Source organism: Podarcis raffonei, chromosome 9 (assembly GCF_027172205.1).
Source record: "Podarcis raffonei isolate rPodRaf1 chromosome 9, rPodRaf1.pri, whole genome shotgun sequence".
Taxonomy (NCBI): domain Eukaryota; kingdom Metazoa; phylum Chordata; class Lepidosauria; order Squamata; family Lacertidae; genus Podarcis; species Podarcis raffonei.
In genome coordinates, this window is record NC_070610.1 from 37,676,957 (window position 1) to 37,695,171 (window position 18,215).

Sequence of the window (18,215 nt, forward strand, 5' to 3'; positions counted from 1 at the left end):
CCGGTCTAATAAAAGTTTCTAAAAAGTTTGTTTTTAACATGCCACAAGTTTGTTTTTAACACTACCACCACCACAAAGATGGCACACTACTTTGTGACATTTTGGTTGGCCTGATGAAGGTTTTTCAGTCGTTTTCTTATGGGGGCTCAAGTGCAACCTTACTATTCCTGGGTTAGCTCAGTCGGTAGAGCATGAGACTCAGGATTGTGTGCTGAAGTGGGCAAACGATTGAAGCGGGTTGGACTTCAACGCTATATAATGCTAACTGCTCGCATGTTACGTATTTAGGCAAAAGGCGCCTGCGCACACACGGGAGTCCCCAGGTCCCCGCATGCGCAAAGCTCTTCCTCTCCATGCGGAGAACAAACGAGACCGGAAGCAGCGTATCCGGCGCGCGCGCGCCGCAGCTCCCGCCGTTGTTGCCAGGGCAGCTGTGCGTAATTACGCGCGAAGAGACGGTGCGCAAATGGACGAGCTCCCGGCTTCGCGGGACTCCGGGAACTCCGGCCTCGAGGGCTGCCGAGTGACGCAGCGGCTGCAGCTGCTGAGCGTGGCTGGCGGTGCCGAGGGGAGCTCGGCCGGGACCTGCCCGCCGGCCCTTGCCGTGAAGGGAGCCACGGAGGCCTCCGAGGCTCCGACGCGGCTTCTCGAGGAGGCCGGCCCTCATGGAGGCGGCGTGGAAGGAGGAGCCCCGCAGCCCGGCCCATGTCCCGGCCTGCTGCAGCCGTCCGGCGCGGCTGAAGGGGAGCCGCCTCCGCTGGGAAATGGCTCATTGTCGTCCTCCGTCGGCGGCCCGCGGCTCAGTTTCAACGCCGGAGAAAGAGGCGAGCCGGGCGGGGGACCTCGCCGCGACCCTGATGCACCCGCTGCACCGGCAGACGAGACGCCCCTCCCCGGCGAGGGAAGGGAGGAGAAGCCGCCGCCGCCCGATTTGAGAAGCTCCCCCTCTTGCCTTCCGGATTTTAACGGCGACCCCCAAGATGTAGGGATGGGTGTCGCGGAAGAATCGAGGCCGGCGCCGCTAGGGATCGAGCAGGACTCGCCGGCGATAGAAGGCGGCGGCGGCGGCGGCGGCTCCTCCTCGGATTCCGACAGGTGGGTAATTCCGACAGGTGGGTAATCCGCCCGGCCGGAATCTTGCACTTTCGAACTTCCCGGGGAAGTAGGAGAGGAAAGCGGGTATTTGTACTGCTCGGTTTGCCACCTAGCTGCGCGTAACCTTTTAATGGCCGCGAGAGTGGAGAAAAGCAGTTGGTGAAAGTTAGACGCTGGAAAAGGACCTTGCCTGGCTTTGCTTCTGCAGTGATGGATTGCCGGTTGTGTAGCAGGGAAAAAAGTCACGTGCTGCTCTATAGAGTCTGTTTTATTTTGTGCTACTTTCCAGTTTTGGTTGTTACCACCTTTATAAAAAGCACGAGATTTTTCTTCCTTAACATAGTTTAAAACTGACGTCTATCCTTACATATGCTAGGGCAGTATGCAGCAGGAGTGATTAAGTTAATATTAAAACAAATCTAAACGGAGTTTGACGTAGTTAAAAATGATGGAGCAGACTACCAACACTTAAAAATGCCCTATATTTTAACTAGCTCTTGCAATAAACTTGTTTATGTCCAGACATATTGATAAGAACATAGTCCGCTGGATCAGGCCAGTGGCCTGTATAGCCTACCATTCCTCATCACGGTTGCCTATGGGAAGCCTAGGAAACTGCTAGTTAAGTGATAAGTAACAGAACCAGGTGTATGTATATTTATTGGGCCTATTTCTCAATGCTTCACCAGTGTGGTTTAGTGGTTACAGTGTCTGACCAGGACCTTTGAGACCAAAGCCCACTTGGCCCATGAAGCTCACTGGGCTGCCTTGGCCTGTCCACTTCCTCTCAGCCTATCCTGCTTCACACTGTTCTTGTGGGGATTAAATGAGGAGGGGGCAAACCATGTACACCACCTTGAGCTCCTTGGAGAAAAGGGTCTTCTAGAAATCCAGTAAATAAGTAAATAAATAAAAAAGTAAATTCAGGTTGTAGGTACCTTAATGCTTGAACAGACCTGGTCTTGTCATGACCAGAGCTATGTGTGCTGTTAAAAAGTTGAATATTAATATACTGCAAAAGCTAAATTCTATCGGCATATTAGTGATGAGAATTAACCATACTTGGATTTTGTTTGTTTGTTTAGCACAATACTCCAAGTAAGAAAGTGGCACTAAGGGTTTGCAAAGCATTGTAGTTCTGGCACTGGGAATACTGGGTCTCTGCCAACCTGCTGACTTTGGAGATTTTGGGCAGGCATCAACAAACCAGTGAAATACATCCTTGCTGCCATGAAAGTTAGAAATGTACTGTTGCAGGCCATGCGAAATTGCTGCTGAGCTGTGCATGGGGTTCCAGTGGTCTTGGTCCTCAACCAGGGCCTATGCTTCTTGGGAGAATTGAAGACAACAGTGGAGGCTGTCATTGCTTTAAGAAATATGATTTATTCACATGTTTACACCTGAGTTTAGATTCAGGTAGAAATTGCAGAATATTTGGAGGACCAACATAGTGCTCAGTTCAACTGTGTTATGCTTTTGAACTTTTTAAATGACTGTTATTGTGGAGAAGAACATTGGTACTAGCCAGAGTCTGAATAAATTGTGGACTCACTAAGAACCTTTTGCTTGGAGAGGCTCAGCAAACAATTGTTTAGTCCCTTTCCAATCCCCCCTTTCCTGCTCCCTCCTCTGCAGCTCGTTCTGCAGAGTCCAGCTAAATCTCAGAATTGCATCTCATTTATGCCTTGATGGCAGGCTACCAAGTGAACCAGAGTTTTGGGTTGTGCGAAATTTTGTGATCATAACAGCACTTACCAATCCAGAATTGTGTCCAGTGGTGTTTCTCAGCTGACAGGAAGGATTCCATTGCTTCCTTCCCAAAATGTGCTCCAGAGGGTTGGGGAATCCTTCAGACCAGGTATTGGGGGCGGGTTCCAAGCAAGAGAGGGAAATCACTGGAAATTACTTCCCCCCATTCTGCTGATTGAAGCCTTACCATCAGTTGAATCACTTGGTTGAATGCAACCCATAGGCTTCTTTTGCTATTATATGAGCAATTTCTTCTTTTAAGATTTTTCTGTAAATAGAATGTGGCAGGAGATATGCTGAAGAATAAAAATTAAATTTAACTTTCGTGCAGTGATACAGACAGTTCATCTACAGACAGTTCATCTTCTGTCTCCTCTCCTTCCTGTCTTCCAATGCTGTCTGAAGATGATGATCAGCAGGCTAAGACTGAAAGTAACTCTTGCCCTAATAGAAAGAAGGGCGAGTTAAGTGAAGTAAGTATGTTGATTTATAGACTATCCTCATCTACCTATAGTTGGACGGTTTATCTGAGAATCTTATCTGTAGTGCTTTTATAGGGCAGAATTAGATGTTGTTATAGAAAGTGCTCAGAGCAAAGGGGGCCTCCTCCTTTGTCTGTTAAAGCATTGCAAGGGATGCTTTGGAGTCCCACTTTATCATCTTTCCCTATCACTTGTTTTTCTGGTCCAAACTTAAAGTTAGCAAGTGCCAAAACAAGTGTATTGTTTATTATTGTATATATTTGAACAATTTATAAACTGCATGGCTGCAATAGTTGCTAAGCAGTTTTCTAAGATACAATACCGCCAAAATTAAAACTGTAAAATCAAGAAAACGAGTTAATAATAATAAGTATTGTTTTGTTAATGTTTGTCTTTCTCTTCATGTACAGTGTCTGTTTTTGCTCCTCTTTTTTTAAAAAAACCCCTCAACACAGCAACTATAAACTTCAGTAAAAATGACTGCAGTAGGCACTCATTAGGGAGAAGGCTCTTGGTGGATATGGTCTGTACCTCTGAGCCATGGGGAACACTTAACAGTGACTCCTGGAAATCTCAGTGATAGGGCAGGGATATAAGGAATTAGGCTGCCCTTGAATACTGGGCCCCAATGGTAAATTATTACAAAACCTTGAACCTGGCCCAGTAGTGTTTGGGCAGCCACTGCAGACTTTTGAGGTTTTGTACCAGCAATAGTCTGTCCCCATCAACAGTCCAACTAAAGCTTTTTGCATCAGCTGGAGCCTGTGGACCAAGGTCCAAGATGTGCTGTGATTACTGTCTCCATCTCCACCCCCAGCCCAAGAGTCAAGAGAAGCAAATAACAGGCTGCTTGCTTCCTTTTAGGCACCCATGCTGCCTTCCCTAGTTAATGAGAGCTCAAGAGGCATGAAGACACTGGGCATGCACATCCTCTGTCACTTTTGGTGATTTGTAGGGAAGATAGCCAGAGGAGTTCCCGTTGTACTGTGCTTGCCTTTCCTTGGGCACCGTGCATCCAAACATGCAGAGTTTGCTAAAATTAGATGTTTTGACCAAAGGAAGCTCCAGGGAGGCTCACTTAGCATCTTCATTACATATCTTCAGGTGCCAGTTGAAAACATTCCTCTCTTCCCAGGCCTTTGGCTGCTTAAACAATCTATGGTTAGGGGGAGTATTGTTTTGTTTGCCATTATGTTATTTGTTTTTGTACGTAAACTCCCCTGTGATCCTTGGATGGAGGGTGGTCTATAAATTTAATGAATAATAATAAGGTTAACTAATCGTGGATTTTAGGTCTGCAGTTATATATTGACCCTCGGCCAAACAGCTACAAAGAGATTATCTAGGGTGGGCAGCAGTAGGATTAATATTTTATTATGAAAATAAATTCTGAAAATTATCCAGCAGGAGCCACTTCCTGTTGAAGATTTTACCATAATTCTGCCTGAATCGGTTGAACTTATGCCTTTTGGAAAAGTTTCCAGCATCATTGAGCACCTAGGTAAGCGAAATGTTTGTGTGTGTGCATGCTTTTTCAATAATTGTTCTCCTTTATAGTTCATAGTGTATTTTGAAGCTTAATGTTTTGACAGAGGGGTTCCTTTTGGAGGAAAGGCAGGATATAAGAATAAGTCATAATATGATACCATATTCCTAAGTGTGTAGATGCCAGGTGCAGAGTATAGTTTAGTGTCAAGGGATAGTCAGAACCTCTACGATATACGATACGATATACGATATTTTTATTGTCATTGTCCCATGCAGGACAATAAAATTGAAAAACTACATAAAACTACTACAAAACTACATAAAACTTCATAAAAACTACATAAAATTACTACCAAACTACATAAAACATTAACCCCCCCTAAAAACTCTGAAATCCCATTTTAAAATACACTATACTATAGAGACCCCTTATGCTGCGTTTAGAACCAGAATTGCATTTGCGTAGAAACTGTTTCTCAGGCGGCTAGTCCTGGCCTTTATAACCCTACACCTTCTTTCAGAAGGCAGAAGCTGAAAGAGATAATTACCGGGGTGCGTACTATCCTGCGCTATCTCTGCCGCTTTCTTATGGCACCTGGCAGCATAGATTTGATCTAAGGTGGGAAGAGTGCACCCAGTTATTCTCTCTGCAGTCTTTAGAACCCTGGATAGCATTGTTTTTCCCCTGGCCGTGCAGCTCCCAAACCACACACACAGACCATAAGTTAATACGCTCTCCACAGTGCAATGGTAAAATGCCATCAACAGGTCCTTTGAGAGATTGTTTTTCTGGAGGATTCTCAGAAAATATAACCTGCTGTGCTCTCTTCACCAGGTCTTTGCTGTGTACTTTTGGTTTCACCCCCTGGCTTCATGCACATCTACCCAAAACCTATATTTCATTCATGCCTACCTTTCCTGCGTGCAGCTGTGCATCCTGCCCCGCTCTCTCTCAGGCTACCATCAAAATGCAATTTCTTCTTATGCTTCCTTTGTCCTTCTAAAATGTGTAGTAGGTCTCTTCTGCCTTAACACCTCTCATCTCTGTGACTATTATTGCATCACATATAACTAAAACCTAGACCTCACCAAATTCTCATTTTGACTCTTTTGCCGCCCCTTCTTCCTCAGTAGGCTCTCTCCTTGATTCAGCAGGGTGCCCTTGCCAATAAGATCATTTTGTCTTGAGAATTCCTAACTTTTCTTCTAGTTGTCAATGCTAAAACATGTGTTATGTGGAAGGTTGTCTGGGGGCACAAATTGAGCCACTTGGACAGCGATAAACTGCAGTGCAGTGAGATTAAAGGCTGAAGAAGAAAAAGCTTTGTAGAATGTGTGTCACAGAAAGCAATGACAATATGTGAAAGTAAATAGAAAATAAGCTTTGGGAAAGGTAGTGGTTTTTGTGCTTGGTGTTCAGTTAGTAGTGATATTTTAGTATTGGAAGTTTCTTAATAGTGCCACAAACACTGCAGTGTCAAAGATTCCATTGGCAAAGGATAATTCAGAGGTATAGTCCACATAGTGATTCAGTTCCATATTGGTGGCAATATTTTTCATACTTTCTGTGGGCATTTGTTTACTCTTCATTAAGTTGAAGGTGGTAATTCTGGAATTGCAGCTAAAGTTGGAGAGGAAGAGAAGAGGGACACACCATAGTACCACAGAGCTAGCTGCAAAAATCTGTATCTTTAGGCAGGATGCTGTATATATTAAATTGTATTATACAAATTAAAAATCTACTTATTCCAGTTCAACCTAGAGGCAAGTAAGATTGTCCATGCCAGAGAAGGCTGCATGAGTCTAGCAATGCTGTTCCAAAAACTCCTGGGTTTATACCATAAAATTAAAATATGGAGAAAGCAAAGCTATTGGCATGCATGTGAGGTAAATGGTTTCTTTTTTTAAGAAAAAAATGTTTCTGTACTGTTCTTCCTGTGGGAGCCAACAGTGATGAACAACATAGAGAATACAATAATCAAAACCATCTTAAAAGCATTTAAAATGCATCTGAAACCAAAATAATGTACAAAAACATTAATTGAAAACATGTTGTTGCCATGTTTGTTTTGAAGCCGCATGGTATGAATGAACTGCCATAATGGGGGGGGGGGAGTATTTTTGCTGTTCAAGAAGGAAAAGTGTATTGAGCGTAATATTCTTGTCTAGATTTTGACTCATGTTGCGGCTCTTCCTTCTGGTTCCCCTTAGCGTTACCCCTCTTTTTGTGCTTGAAATGGTACGGGCCAGACACTAGCATGCTGCATTTCTCCTAAGATTGTGAATCTGTAAGTGAACCCCATTGAACAGAGTGGGACATGAGACTGAGAAAATATGCACAGGCTTTCACTGCAAATCTTACCTTTCTAAAAGCAAATAAGATAGGTAACGGATTTAAAGTGACAGGGTCTTTCAAGCACATTTTCTACACAGAACATGAATCATAGTCTGTCAAATGCAAGCGATTTAAATCAAGCCTAAAATTGTGCTGATAGCTGTGTAATCCTGATTGTATGAAAACACGCATGCAGAAATATAGTGTGACTAGTACAACTGAGCGTTCTTATTGGATGCTCAAGCCATTGTGATTAAGTCACTAAAATATGCATTTTAAGGTGACCTATTTCTTTTTGAGTTAAAATCTACTCAGTAGTTCCATCTGTTCAAAACATGGGTCATTGTACTTGGGGCCCTCCAACCTTTTTTTTTTCTTCCTGGGGGTACATTTGAAATTTCGGGAGTGCTGTGGCTTCTGCACCTCAATCCCCTCTCTCCCTCCCTCCCCAGTTATTTTTACACAAGGTCCTCTGAAAACCACTGTCACAGCATACAGTGATAGACTGCAAGGCTGTAAATCACAGATCAGCAGCACCAAAGCACAAAAATATTGATGAAAGGCACAGATCCTTATGGATCTGAACAGTTTCAAGATGGGATGCCAATAGATTACAGAACACATATATGGACAGATATTTTGATAATGTGAACAAGTGGGGAAATGCCTTGCAACTCAATACAGTAAGTTACAGGTTTTGATTTACAGCTTCAGGCCTTTAAAGAAAAGTTTATATGATATGGGCCAGACACTTCTCACCTGATGAGGTGAGAAGAGAGAGACCAAAGCCATTAACTGACACTCAGAAGATCACTGTTGCTACTATTCAACTAAGTTTTATTTAGAGTAGACCTATTTGAGTTAATGAGCATAACTAAGTTAGGTCCTTTAATTTCTGTTGGTCTGCACCCTGTGTAGTCTGGTGTTAGCCAGAACATGTCACAAGAGTGCACTTTTTTATTTTTCTATTGCTTCACCTTTATAGCCCTAGTAGGGATCAAGCTGTCACTGCTGCATTAATTGTACTCTGGAGTTTTTTTTGTGAAGGAGTGATGAGTGTGAATATTTAATTGATCATTATACTGTCTCAGAATGGATGACTTCCTTGCCAGGAAATGAGTTTCCGTTAATAAGTGTTGCAGAAGCATTTTCTTGTTTCTGCAGCAATGAATATTAGATTTTTGCAGGATAATTGGGAGTAATTTACGTTTTTATTAAATGATATCAAATCACCTGCCTTCTTTGTAGTTTTCTTCTTTAGAAATTGACACTCTTTTACATAGTTTCATGCACTTTTGATGTTAAACGTGAAATCTGCTTGTCAGAAAGTATATAATAGGAAAGGTAACAGTTTATCCACAGTATCCACAATTCATTACATTGCTACTAGTTCTACAGCAAAGTGTCACAGTGCTTTTCTTGAAGCTATTGATCTCTGCGTCATTTAATTATACCGTCCCAGTGAATATCAAGCTTAATGGAGAGGTGTAGCATTCTGATAGTTCTAGCAGAAGTTGATAGATGTCTAATTTCCATCTGTAGAAACAATAGAGCTTTCTGATTTGTAGCAATAAGCAATTGTAAACAGTGAGCTTGTGAGTACTGAGAATGCTACTCTGTCTTACAACAAGCTCATCACGTGAATACCTTCAAATGGGGCACTGCTTTCCCAGTGCACATGCTGGTTTCACATGATGCATGGCTCAAACTTTATTCATCAGTGCAGCTATAGATTAATATTGTAGTTTAAAGTACCGTATATACTCGAGTATTAGCTGAGTTTTTCAGCATATTTTTTATGCTGAAAAAGCCTCCCTCAGCTTATACTCGAGTGAGGCGAGCGGTGGCAGAGGGATGAGCGTCGAGAAAGGAGTCCTTTCTCACCGCTCGTCCCTCTGCCGCTGCCTGCCTCTTGCAAGGGCAGGCACAGGAGCTGAGGTTGGGAGAGGAGCTGTGCTGTGCCTCTCGCAACTGGGCTCCTATGCCTGCTCTTACGAGCGGCAGAGGTGGCGGAAGAAGAAGGAGCAGCCTGAAAGCATCTCTTTGGGGCTGCTTGTTCTTCCTCCTCTGCTGCCGCCACCTCCAGGTTTGTGGTGTGGTGAACTGGCTTATACTCGAGTCAATAAGTTTCCCCAGTTTTTAGTCCTAAAATTAGGTGCCTCTGCTTATATTCGGGTCGGCTTATACTCAAGTATATATGGTAGTTCCTTAAACTTGGGTTATGAAGGTAGAAGCAGGGCAATGAGATTTAAACTAATGCTGTTTAACCTTCTTTTGGAAAAGGTTGTCAGCTTTATAATATTTTCTTTTTAGTAATAATAGAGTCACAGAAAGGGCTACCTCCAGTCAATGAAGATACGGTGCTATTTAAAGAAGATCGGCATTCAATGGGAAAGGTGAGCAAATTGCACGTGACTTGTACTGTATATATTATTTTTTAAAGCAGGAATGGGGAACCTCAGGCCTGGGGGCTCAATGCAACTCTCCATCTGGACCTTGGGATTCTCCTCAGACTCCACCACTTGGGCCTCCCCACCCCTGGCCTGCCGAAGGCTACCCACAAGGGAACGTGGCCCTCAGACTCAAAAGGCTTCCCCATCATTAATCTAAAGCCTTTTGGCTTTTTGCATTCTGCTCATTATGTGTTTTTACATATTTTTTATTCATGTCTAATGAATTTCTGGGGAAATATATTTTTTTAAGTAAAGAACAACTAAAGAGGTAGAAATACTTTGCCAGTATAAAGGCACTATTAATCTACCTTACATAGGCAGTAACCTTGAAGATACTTAACTGTACTTTCAAATAGATGATTTTGAAAAAATGACTCACCAAGTCGCATAGGTTCAGCCAGTGATAAAATATAGATTGAAAGCCTATTCCTTTGTTTTAGATTGTATGTTGCAGGGCCTATTTCTCTCTTGTGCTGCACTTACTTGCATACATTCAAATGAACTTGGCTTTTCTGTTTGAGCATTGAAAGAAACATGCCTAAAATCAATGGGGCCCGGAGGAGAATTCTTACAGGGTTGTGTTCAGCAGTGTTGTCCATCTTACTTTAAGACTGCCATTAGCAGAACAGGACAGAAGCAATTTTCACTGATTCCCTCTCCCTTCTTAAGCCCCTGCACCCTTCCTAAATCACCCAACCATTTGAAAGGGGGGGGGAGGGGAGGAATCACTGAAAACTGCTTCCTTCCTTGTTCGTCTGACAGAAGCCCTATGAGCAGCTGAGTAATGCTACATTGTTTGATACAACATAGTATTTTATATTGGGTGCTTCAGTTCCCCAAGCTGGTGTCCTCTACGTATTTTGGATTGCTACTATCATTAGCCCAAGCCACTATGGCTGTTCTGACTGGGGCTGATGAGAGTCCAAAACATGTGGAGGGCACCAGGTTGGTGAATGCTAAATCACAGAATGTCTAATGTTGGTTTTTGTCTTGTAGGTCTTTGAGGTATTTGGTCCTGTGTCACATCCCTTTTATGTGCTACAGTTTAACAGTCCTGAGCGTATAGAATCGAAAGGTATTAAGATGCACGAGCCTGTATACTTTGCTCCATCCGTTGAAAGCTTCACCCAGTATATATTTCCAGAAAAAATAAAACAGTAAGTTTTTTTTTAATGTAAATGTGTGCATCTTGAAAGTCTTGCTAAATAGATTTAGAACTCATCTCCTTGATGATGCATTCCGAAATGCTTAGACAATACCTTTGCTAGCCATTAGTGTCCATATACTTACAATTCCTGATATATGAATATGAGACTTATATGCAGATGTTCTGTTTAAAAGACGTAAGTATCCTCTGAGGTGCTTACCTTGGTTCTCCTGAAGATTTCCTCATTTTGAGCTATAAATTTGGTATGGAAATACACAACTCACATAGCCCAAAAGGCTTTTTAAATTTAGATTTAATGTAGCCTTCAAATGATCCAAAACCTATCCCTGAGTATAATTAGCCATTTGGATTTAGGATTCCTGATTAAAAGTTGTAATGATTTTGAACAGAAGTTAAAATCATGTGCTATATCCTCTCCCAGAAGGGTGTGTTTGGGATAGAGGAAGCATCTATCCTGAGCTTTTTCAAATGTTGCTCTGTTGATACCCCTGTTCCATATTCAAAATGTTCATCAGATCAGGTGGAAATGGGTTTGCTCCTTATTTGTGGCAACAGGCTATTCTCTAAACTGAAGGCCTCATTAAGTAAATGCAGCATACATGCACCCAGAAGTCCTATTTTTTTTATCTGTCTTAACCTTATGCATGCACACAGGAGTGTGGAGGAAGCATGGATGAATCACTGCAAGTATAGAGAAGCTCATATGGGGCGTCTATATCTCCATTCTGCTTTCCCTCTCCTGAGTAACTTGTGTGTTAGACAGAATAGGGAGGGTAAGGCTCTGAGCCATGATGAAATCATCTGCTGCAGCTGCTATGCTGGAGCTTGGACTGAATCAGGCCCTGTCAGTTTCAGTTAAAATCTGTTTCTGTTTAGAGAGTGGTATTAGGGCTCACTGACAGTCCTATTTCACTATTGAAGATAGGAACTTGGAGCTGAATGAACTGTGACTTGCCCAAGGCCACTTGGTAAATTTGTCACAGAGGTAAGATTTGAACTGTTGCTTTCTGGCTCATGCTGCTGGCAAATGTGGTACACAATTGAATTGAAGTGGGCAATTTGAAAAATTGCCACGGGTTTTCTGGCAGGGTGGATTTGATTTAAATCACTAGTCAGTAAGACTTGGTTTAAATTATTATTTTTTTACAGAAAGACACATTCTTGCTGGTATAATCTTAATATTTATAACCAGATGAAGGTTTTATTTTTGTAATAATAAATTTTCAGAGTAGTTTTTACAGTTATGTCAAAAATTACTGATTTGGTTATACTATTAGAAATACATTGACAGATAATTATGAAATTATTGTGAGGTTTAATAAGTTTATTTATTTTTTAAAAAATCATTTATTTTTATCCACCCTGTTTTCCGGCTTTTCCTCTCACCCATGACAAGAGAACTCTCAAAGGATAAATGTTGTCTTAGGAATCACATTTCTTGCAAACTTTTAATTAAATCTGATGTTCCCAGACTGGAATCAATACTGCATGTGTACTATAATGCTCCATGTATTTCTTTGCCATGTGTGGTTTTACACATAAGATGAATTAGACATTATAACATGCAGGTGAGTTTTCCTATGTGAAATTGATATCCATAGTGGAAGCTGTTTTGAGTGTTCAAATTCTGAATGGCTGAGGCTGCAGGTAGTATTTGAGTTTTGGTTTGGTATTCTTGCCTCCTTCTTGAGGGTAACGGTAACTCATGTATAGAGATAATGCCCAGTATATAGATCTTTCATGTTGTCTCATCTTGCAGAGAGAGAGGATCTGATGCATCATGGAAAAATGATGAAGAACCACCACCCGAGGCAAGTACATCTTTTTGTGTACTAATTTTATACCTTAATGTCTGTAAGTGGTTACCACTTAAAGAGCAGTATTCTTGCGGGATATTATATGCATAGAAAAATCACTTAAGCAGTGTCTGTCGTTCAACGGAATATGAATTTCCCTGAGAGCATCTTAACATTTAAATGTGTGAACAACAACGAGAGATAGTGCTGCATATATCTTGTCTGCATCTTCATTAGCTCTTTCTGAGAACCAGTGTGAGTTCTTTAGCTCCATGTATCAGTATTCTGAAAGCTGGATTTTCAAAGCAGTTTGTCAATCTTTAAAAGGTTTTAGTTCATCCCCAGAAAGAGGATAAATTGACTTCAATCCTAAACTGCTTCTTCATCGGCTTAATGAAGGAGTAATTTTCTATCATTGCCCCCTCCACCTGTAGCTCCCCACATATCCTATACCCCAAATATCCTATAATATTCTCAAGGATCAAGCTGGGGGAACTCCCAATGGCAGATTTTTCATTATGTTTGTGAAAGGCAGGTTAAAATCCCATGGTCCGTAACGTGTCATGGAGATCATGCTGCTTTAATTTTGTATTTCTGCAGTGAAATTGATTCTTGGTCCAGTTCCAGATTGCTTCTCCTTTAGTGTAAATAGTAAATGTAAGAAAGATACAAAACTAGTTGTATCATTTTGTACTTTGAATTCTATGTAAATAGTCCTTTCCTATATTTTTCACTTGTATTATTATTATTATTATTATTATTATTATTATTATTATATATGCCTCCCATCTGGCTGGGTTTCCCCAGCCACTACTACTACTCTCCAGTGGTAGTAAAGGTGCTTAGAGTGTATTCCAGAATGGCATATTTATGAATGAGCATCAAATAACCTGTTATTGCCTGCTGATAGCCAGTTAAAAAGAACCAAATGGTATTTTCTGCCCAGTTTCCAGTTTCTTATGTAAATATTTTGATCTAGGCTTTAGATTATAGTGATGATGAGAAAGAGAGAGCAGCTAAGCAGCAGAAGAAATCTCAGAATTTAAGAAGAAAGAAGTGCCGACCACAACCAGAGGATTCCAGTAAGTAGGTGCTATTACGGAATTTTAATGTTGGGCCTCAAACCAAATTAATGTATAAAAGCTGAAAATCCCACTTTCTTAGATGGATTACTCTATGAATATAGCATAATTGTAAATTTTAGTTCTTGCGTGTGAGAACCTTTCAGTGTCAATACTGCCTTTATCCTGCACAGATTAACAGTGTGGGGTTGTGGGAGGGGGGGAATTATCATTTATTCTGCTACAGAAGCTAGAAATGTTTATTGAATTTTTATCACACCCTTCTACCCAAATGAACCCAGGGTGGCAGCAAACATTCATTGGTTCATTGCAATTTATATACTGCCTTTCTCCCAAGGTAACCAAGGCAGTTTACAAATTTAAAGGACTGAATCAAATGAAAACACATTTAAAGTTGGCCTGGGGTGGGAAGGGGACAGTCCGTGTTCCCCATGATACCACGTTCGCAGGCTAACCCTGAATTACCAAAATACCACAATTGCTTTTTCATTTTTTTCTGTAGATGGGAACGCAGTTCATTATCAGCCCAGAAGACAATATCCTTCGGATTATTCACATGGATATTTTGGGAGAGAACCCAATCCTACCTTTGCCAGGAGTCGATTTCCTCATTCGTCTGCTTCCCCACGTTCCTTCAGGCAGTGTGGAACGTCTCCACAGCATTACTCTAACTTCACAGAACCTCCAAAGCCTTCAGCTTATTGCCAGCAGCAGAGGCAGGAGAACCTGAGGAGACATCAATATTCTTTTCCTCCCCCAACATTTGAAACTGTTAATAACGAGGCAAATTTTCCACCTCCTCCCCCTTCTGTACCATGGGGGTGGCCTCATGAGTGTAGTCAGAATGCATACGACCCGCTGTTCTCACTGCTGTCTCTGCCACCGCCACCGCCACCTCCAATACCACCTCCACCTGCTGCTCCCCACAATGCTCATCTTCCTTAGAGTAAAGTGGTCCCTCTGTCATTCAGGGACCTGGAGAATCTATAGTTGTGCACCTGATGCTTTGTGTATTCTTACGTCCCCTGTGGAGAGAATGATTTTCAAATTATGCACAAAAATATAAACTTTGAGGTTTTTGTATGGAATCAAAAGTATAAACCATGTGTATTTTTTGTTTGTTTTTAGAACTGACAAAAGAATAGGGGAATAGTGGTTTAAATTTTATAGAGCATACCTACATCTAATGGAAATACTAAAACGTGACTATATTTTTATCTTGAGTTTGTACAATCCAAGTTCCTGGATTTTTTTTTATAAAGCTGTAAATTATTTTTATAGTAGCTGTCCTAAACAAATTATGTATTTGTCAATGCAATAAAAGAAGATTGTGTTTGCTCGGTATATATATGGATTAAAAAGTTTATCCAAGAAATACGTTTAAATTATGAATTATATGCTGAATGTATGGCAAAACATATTATCCCATGCCAACAAATGCCAATTCCTAAAATAAAAATAATGTGTTGTCCAACCAAGACTTAATGAGTTTAGTGGGCACGTGCTTACCTCTCCCCTTTTAAATTTGAGGTTTAAACCATGCTTTATTTAGTAATCAAATGGGTATGAAATGGTGAAATTGGCTTGTTGACCATTTTGGTGGTAATTAAAAGTTTAGGTGATTAGGTTACTACCTTTATGTCTGGTTGACATAAGAAGTTACAGTACAAGTAGCCTGAATTAGCTTCTGTGCTACATCATGAAAAAACATAGACATAGGAAGAAGTAGTCTTATTATTTGAGGTCATTGAAGAAAGTCTTGTGTTCAGATTAAGATTGCTAATAGTTTCACTTCAGCTTCCACATCTGATACTACATGTCATTTTTGAAGGCTTAAGCACCTTGATGTGATGGATCAATGGAGAAACTAACCACTAGATCTGAATAGGCTTTCTGTTTTGTGTAAAATTGAAATAAATAGACTTTGTTCAAATTATGGTGTTGAATAAAATTGTTTGTAGTGTCTGAAGTATGTCCTATAGGTTTTGGTCCTAAGCTGAACAAAGTTCATAAGTGAATCAAGCTAGGTTATACATATTTTTTTGCTATTTTTAGGCTGCATGTTCAAATTTCTTCTCATTTATTTTTTCAGCACCACTGTGCCTGCATTAGATGAAACTTTCTGTATTGTCTAGAGCTAGACTTTAATTACTTTCCCCTTCACTTTTCTGTGCTGACTGGTATTGACAGGATGCCATTTGTAGGCAGCAAGTTGTGTCTGTCAGACAGGCACTATCGCTGCCTCATTTGCCTCTTGTCACCCCTGTGTTGTCAAGAGTTCACAAGATAAGCATGCTGGAACCGATCCTCCTGGATTTTGATGACCTAACGGGAGCAGGCCTCCTTTGATAGCATATGCTAAGCCCCAATTTACCAGTGTGTCGCCAGCTACATGACTCTTGACTTCATCTTATTGCTGTCATTACTACTGGTGGCAGTCCCTCTCTGAAGACCCTAAGAGCTGCTGCCACAACCATGTTAGTTTCTCTAAGACATTGCCTGCTGTAGCACTTGGTCTGCTCTCTACAAGGTATGTGACTGTAGCCACCTTAGTACTGACCATCATGGTCTGTATATAATTCTCCATTGCAGCTGACCAAGCTCACAAGGCCTCTTCTCCTTTCCTGCAATAGGTGTGTCTAGTGAACTTTTCTCTGGCACGTCTCTATAGTGGGGACATTCCAGGAGTCATTTAAAGGGTGGAACAGTAAGGTCCCCACACCTGACTTCAAGCATGCGTGCTGAAGGCTGGGGCCAGGCAACTATCTCTGTTGCCTATTCTAGAAGGTTCAGGTCTCACATGTGCAACTGCACAGATGAAAACTTTAAAGGATTCAAGGTTTTAATAAGTGTTTCCCCTCCAGCATGTTTCACTTACCTTTAGAAAATACTACTGGACCGAAGCTCCCATTTTCCATTCAGTCAGTTGCCGTTCTGTAACCACTAAGCGTAGGCTGTTTGTAGGGATATTACCCATTTAGTTTTTTCACCAGATTTAAAAACAACTTTTTAAAAAAACAATATTTTTTTTGCTGTGCTGCTATTTTTGTCTTGTATTTGCTTGGTGCTGTTTTTTGTTAAATAAGCATTGGCACTCATAGCTGAACATTAGCAATACCGTGAATTACGCTATTACCGGCCCATTTGGATAGAACAACATTCAAAACTTTGTTTCAAAGATGTGTGGTGAAAGTTCTTTCAAACCATTCACCAAAGTCTTAACACATCTCCCAAAATGTCTTCTATGAATAATTGTAAGCAATTCTCTGGCCATGATGCACACTTGCAGACAGAAAAACGGAAATTCCATTAAGCATGGCCAGAAAACAATAGCTTTATAGCTCAGGCACAACCACAGAAAGATAATTGAAGCTAGTGCTGCAGTTAAAAGAGCTAGTCTGAAATAGTTGCTTCAGAAGAGTTGGAAAGAGTATAACTTGTCATTTGCTGCTATTGTGATGTTTAAAAAATGCTAGTGCCATAAATATCCAAAACTGGCATTTTCTAAAAGAGCAAGTCTTGCTCTGGAAGACATTGCATTAAATGATAAGTGGTTCAGATTGTACGTAATTTAACTAACAAAGGTTAATCAAACTTTTGCTTTCATTTCTCATGGCAGGGGGAATCTTTGTTGTTGCTTACTTTGAAATAATTTAATGATAGCACCAAAGAGTCTTCAGAAGCCAAGAGTGGCTAAAAAATACTCTTGAAAAATTAGGTCCAATTGTTTTTTTTACCACGTTATCATTTCAGGTCAAATTTTGGAATCCAGGTAAGTATTCTTATTGGTGAGGGCAGAGGCTGCAGCCTTGAGAGACCAGGGTCCTTCCGTGTGTGAGTGGAAGAGCTTTCTGCTTATCCATGTATTTCAGAGATCCTAGCCTTTGCTATGAAGTGCATGCATTCACAATCTAATAGCTTTCATCAAGATAAACACTAAACATAATTTCCATAGAGTTTCAGATAATGGAGGCTTGATTATAATCTATATGATTTTCAATATTCACTTCATCGGTACGTGCAACTGTATGTCTTAAGGATGCCTGAGAACAATCTTACTTATGGAAATGTAGAATTCGGTGAATGAAATAAGATGTTATGGCATAGTGTGAATTTTGCTTCTATACTGCATGATGAATGTACATATGGTGAATGTAGCCCACATTAGACATGCAGTCCACATTATTCCTAATAAGTTTGTGTATGTACACACTATGTACCTGCTTTTAACAATATGCAATGATGTTTCAAATAACCATATTGCAAATTTATTATTTCAAGTTTCTATGCATACTTACTAGGAAGCAAGACTCAAAAATCCCCAGGCTGTTGGTACCTCTTTATCGTGGTAGCTCTTTCCCCAGTTTGCATCCTGGCAAATCCTTTGTGACTGAAATCAGAATTAAACTGAGAATCCTTGTTCCTAAAAAATATTAAAGTTAATTACAGGGCAGACAAATAGTTACAGAATTTCACTAACCGTATAAATTTAGCTCAAGCATCTATCTTAACCAAGTTAGTGTGACAGATCTTCTATTATGGACGATTACATTATCAGTCTGCTTAT

General features: G+C 40.8%; 1 protein-coding gene across 3 annotated transcripts; it reads left to right on the forward strand.

The window, feature by feature from the left end:
- The first annotated feature begins 316 nt into the window (after positions 1-316).
- NAF1 (nuclear assembly factor 1 ribonucleoprotein) lies at positions 317-15,581 on the forward strand. Of its 3 annotated transcripts, none has more exons than XM_053402946.1 (8): positions 317-1,095; positions 3,176-3,317; positions 4,731-4,827; positions 9,463-9,545; positions 10,599-10,759; positions 12,530-12,581; positions 13,546-13,648; positions 14,151-15,581. In XM_053402946.1, the coding sequence occupies exons 1-8, from the start codon at positions 332-334 to the stop codon at positions 14,591-14,593; spliced, it is 1,845 nt and encodes a 614-aa protein (XP_053258921.1). In that variant the 5' UTR covers positions 317-331; the 3' UTR covers positions 14,594-15,581. The 3 variants fall into 3 exon arrangements, with proteins under 3 accessions (XP_053258921.1, XP_053258922.1, XP_053258923.1); XM_053402947.1 differs by having other exon boundaries at positions 4,734-4,827; XM_053402948.1 differs by having other exon boundaries at positions 13,546-13,652; positions 14,151-14,429.
- The last annotated feature ends 2,634 nt before the right edge of the window (positions 15,582-18,215 follow it).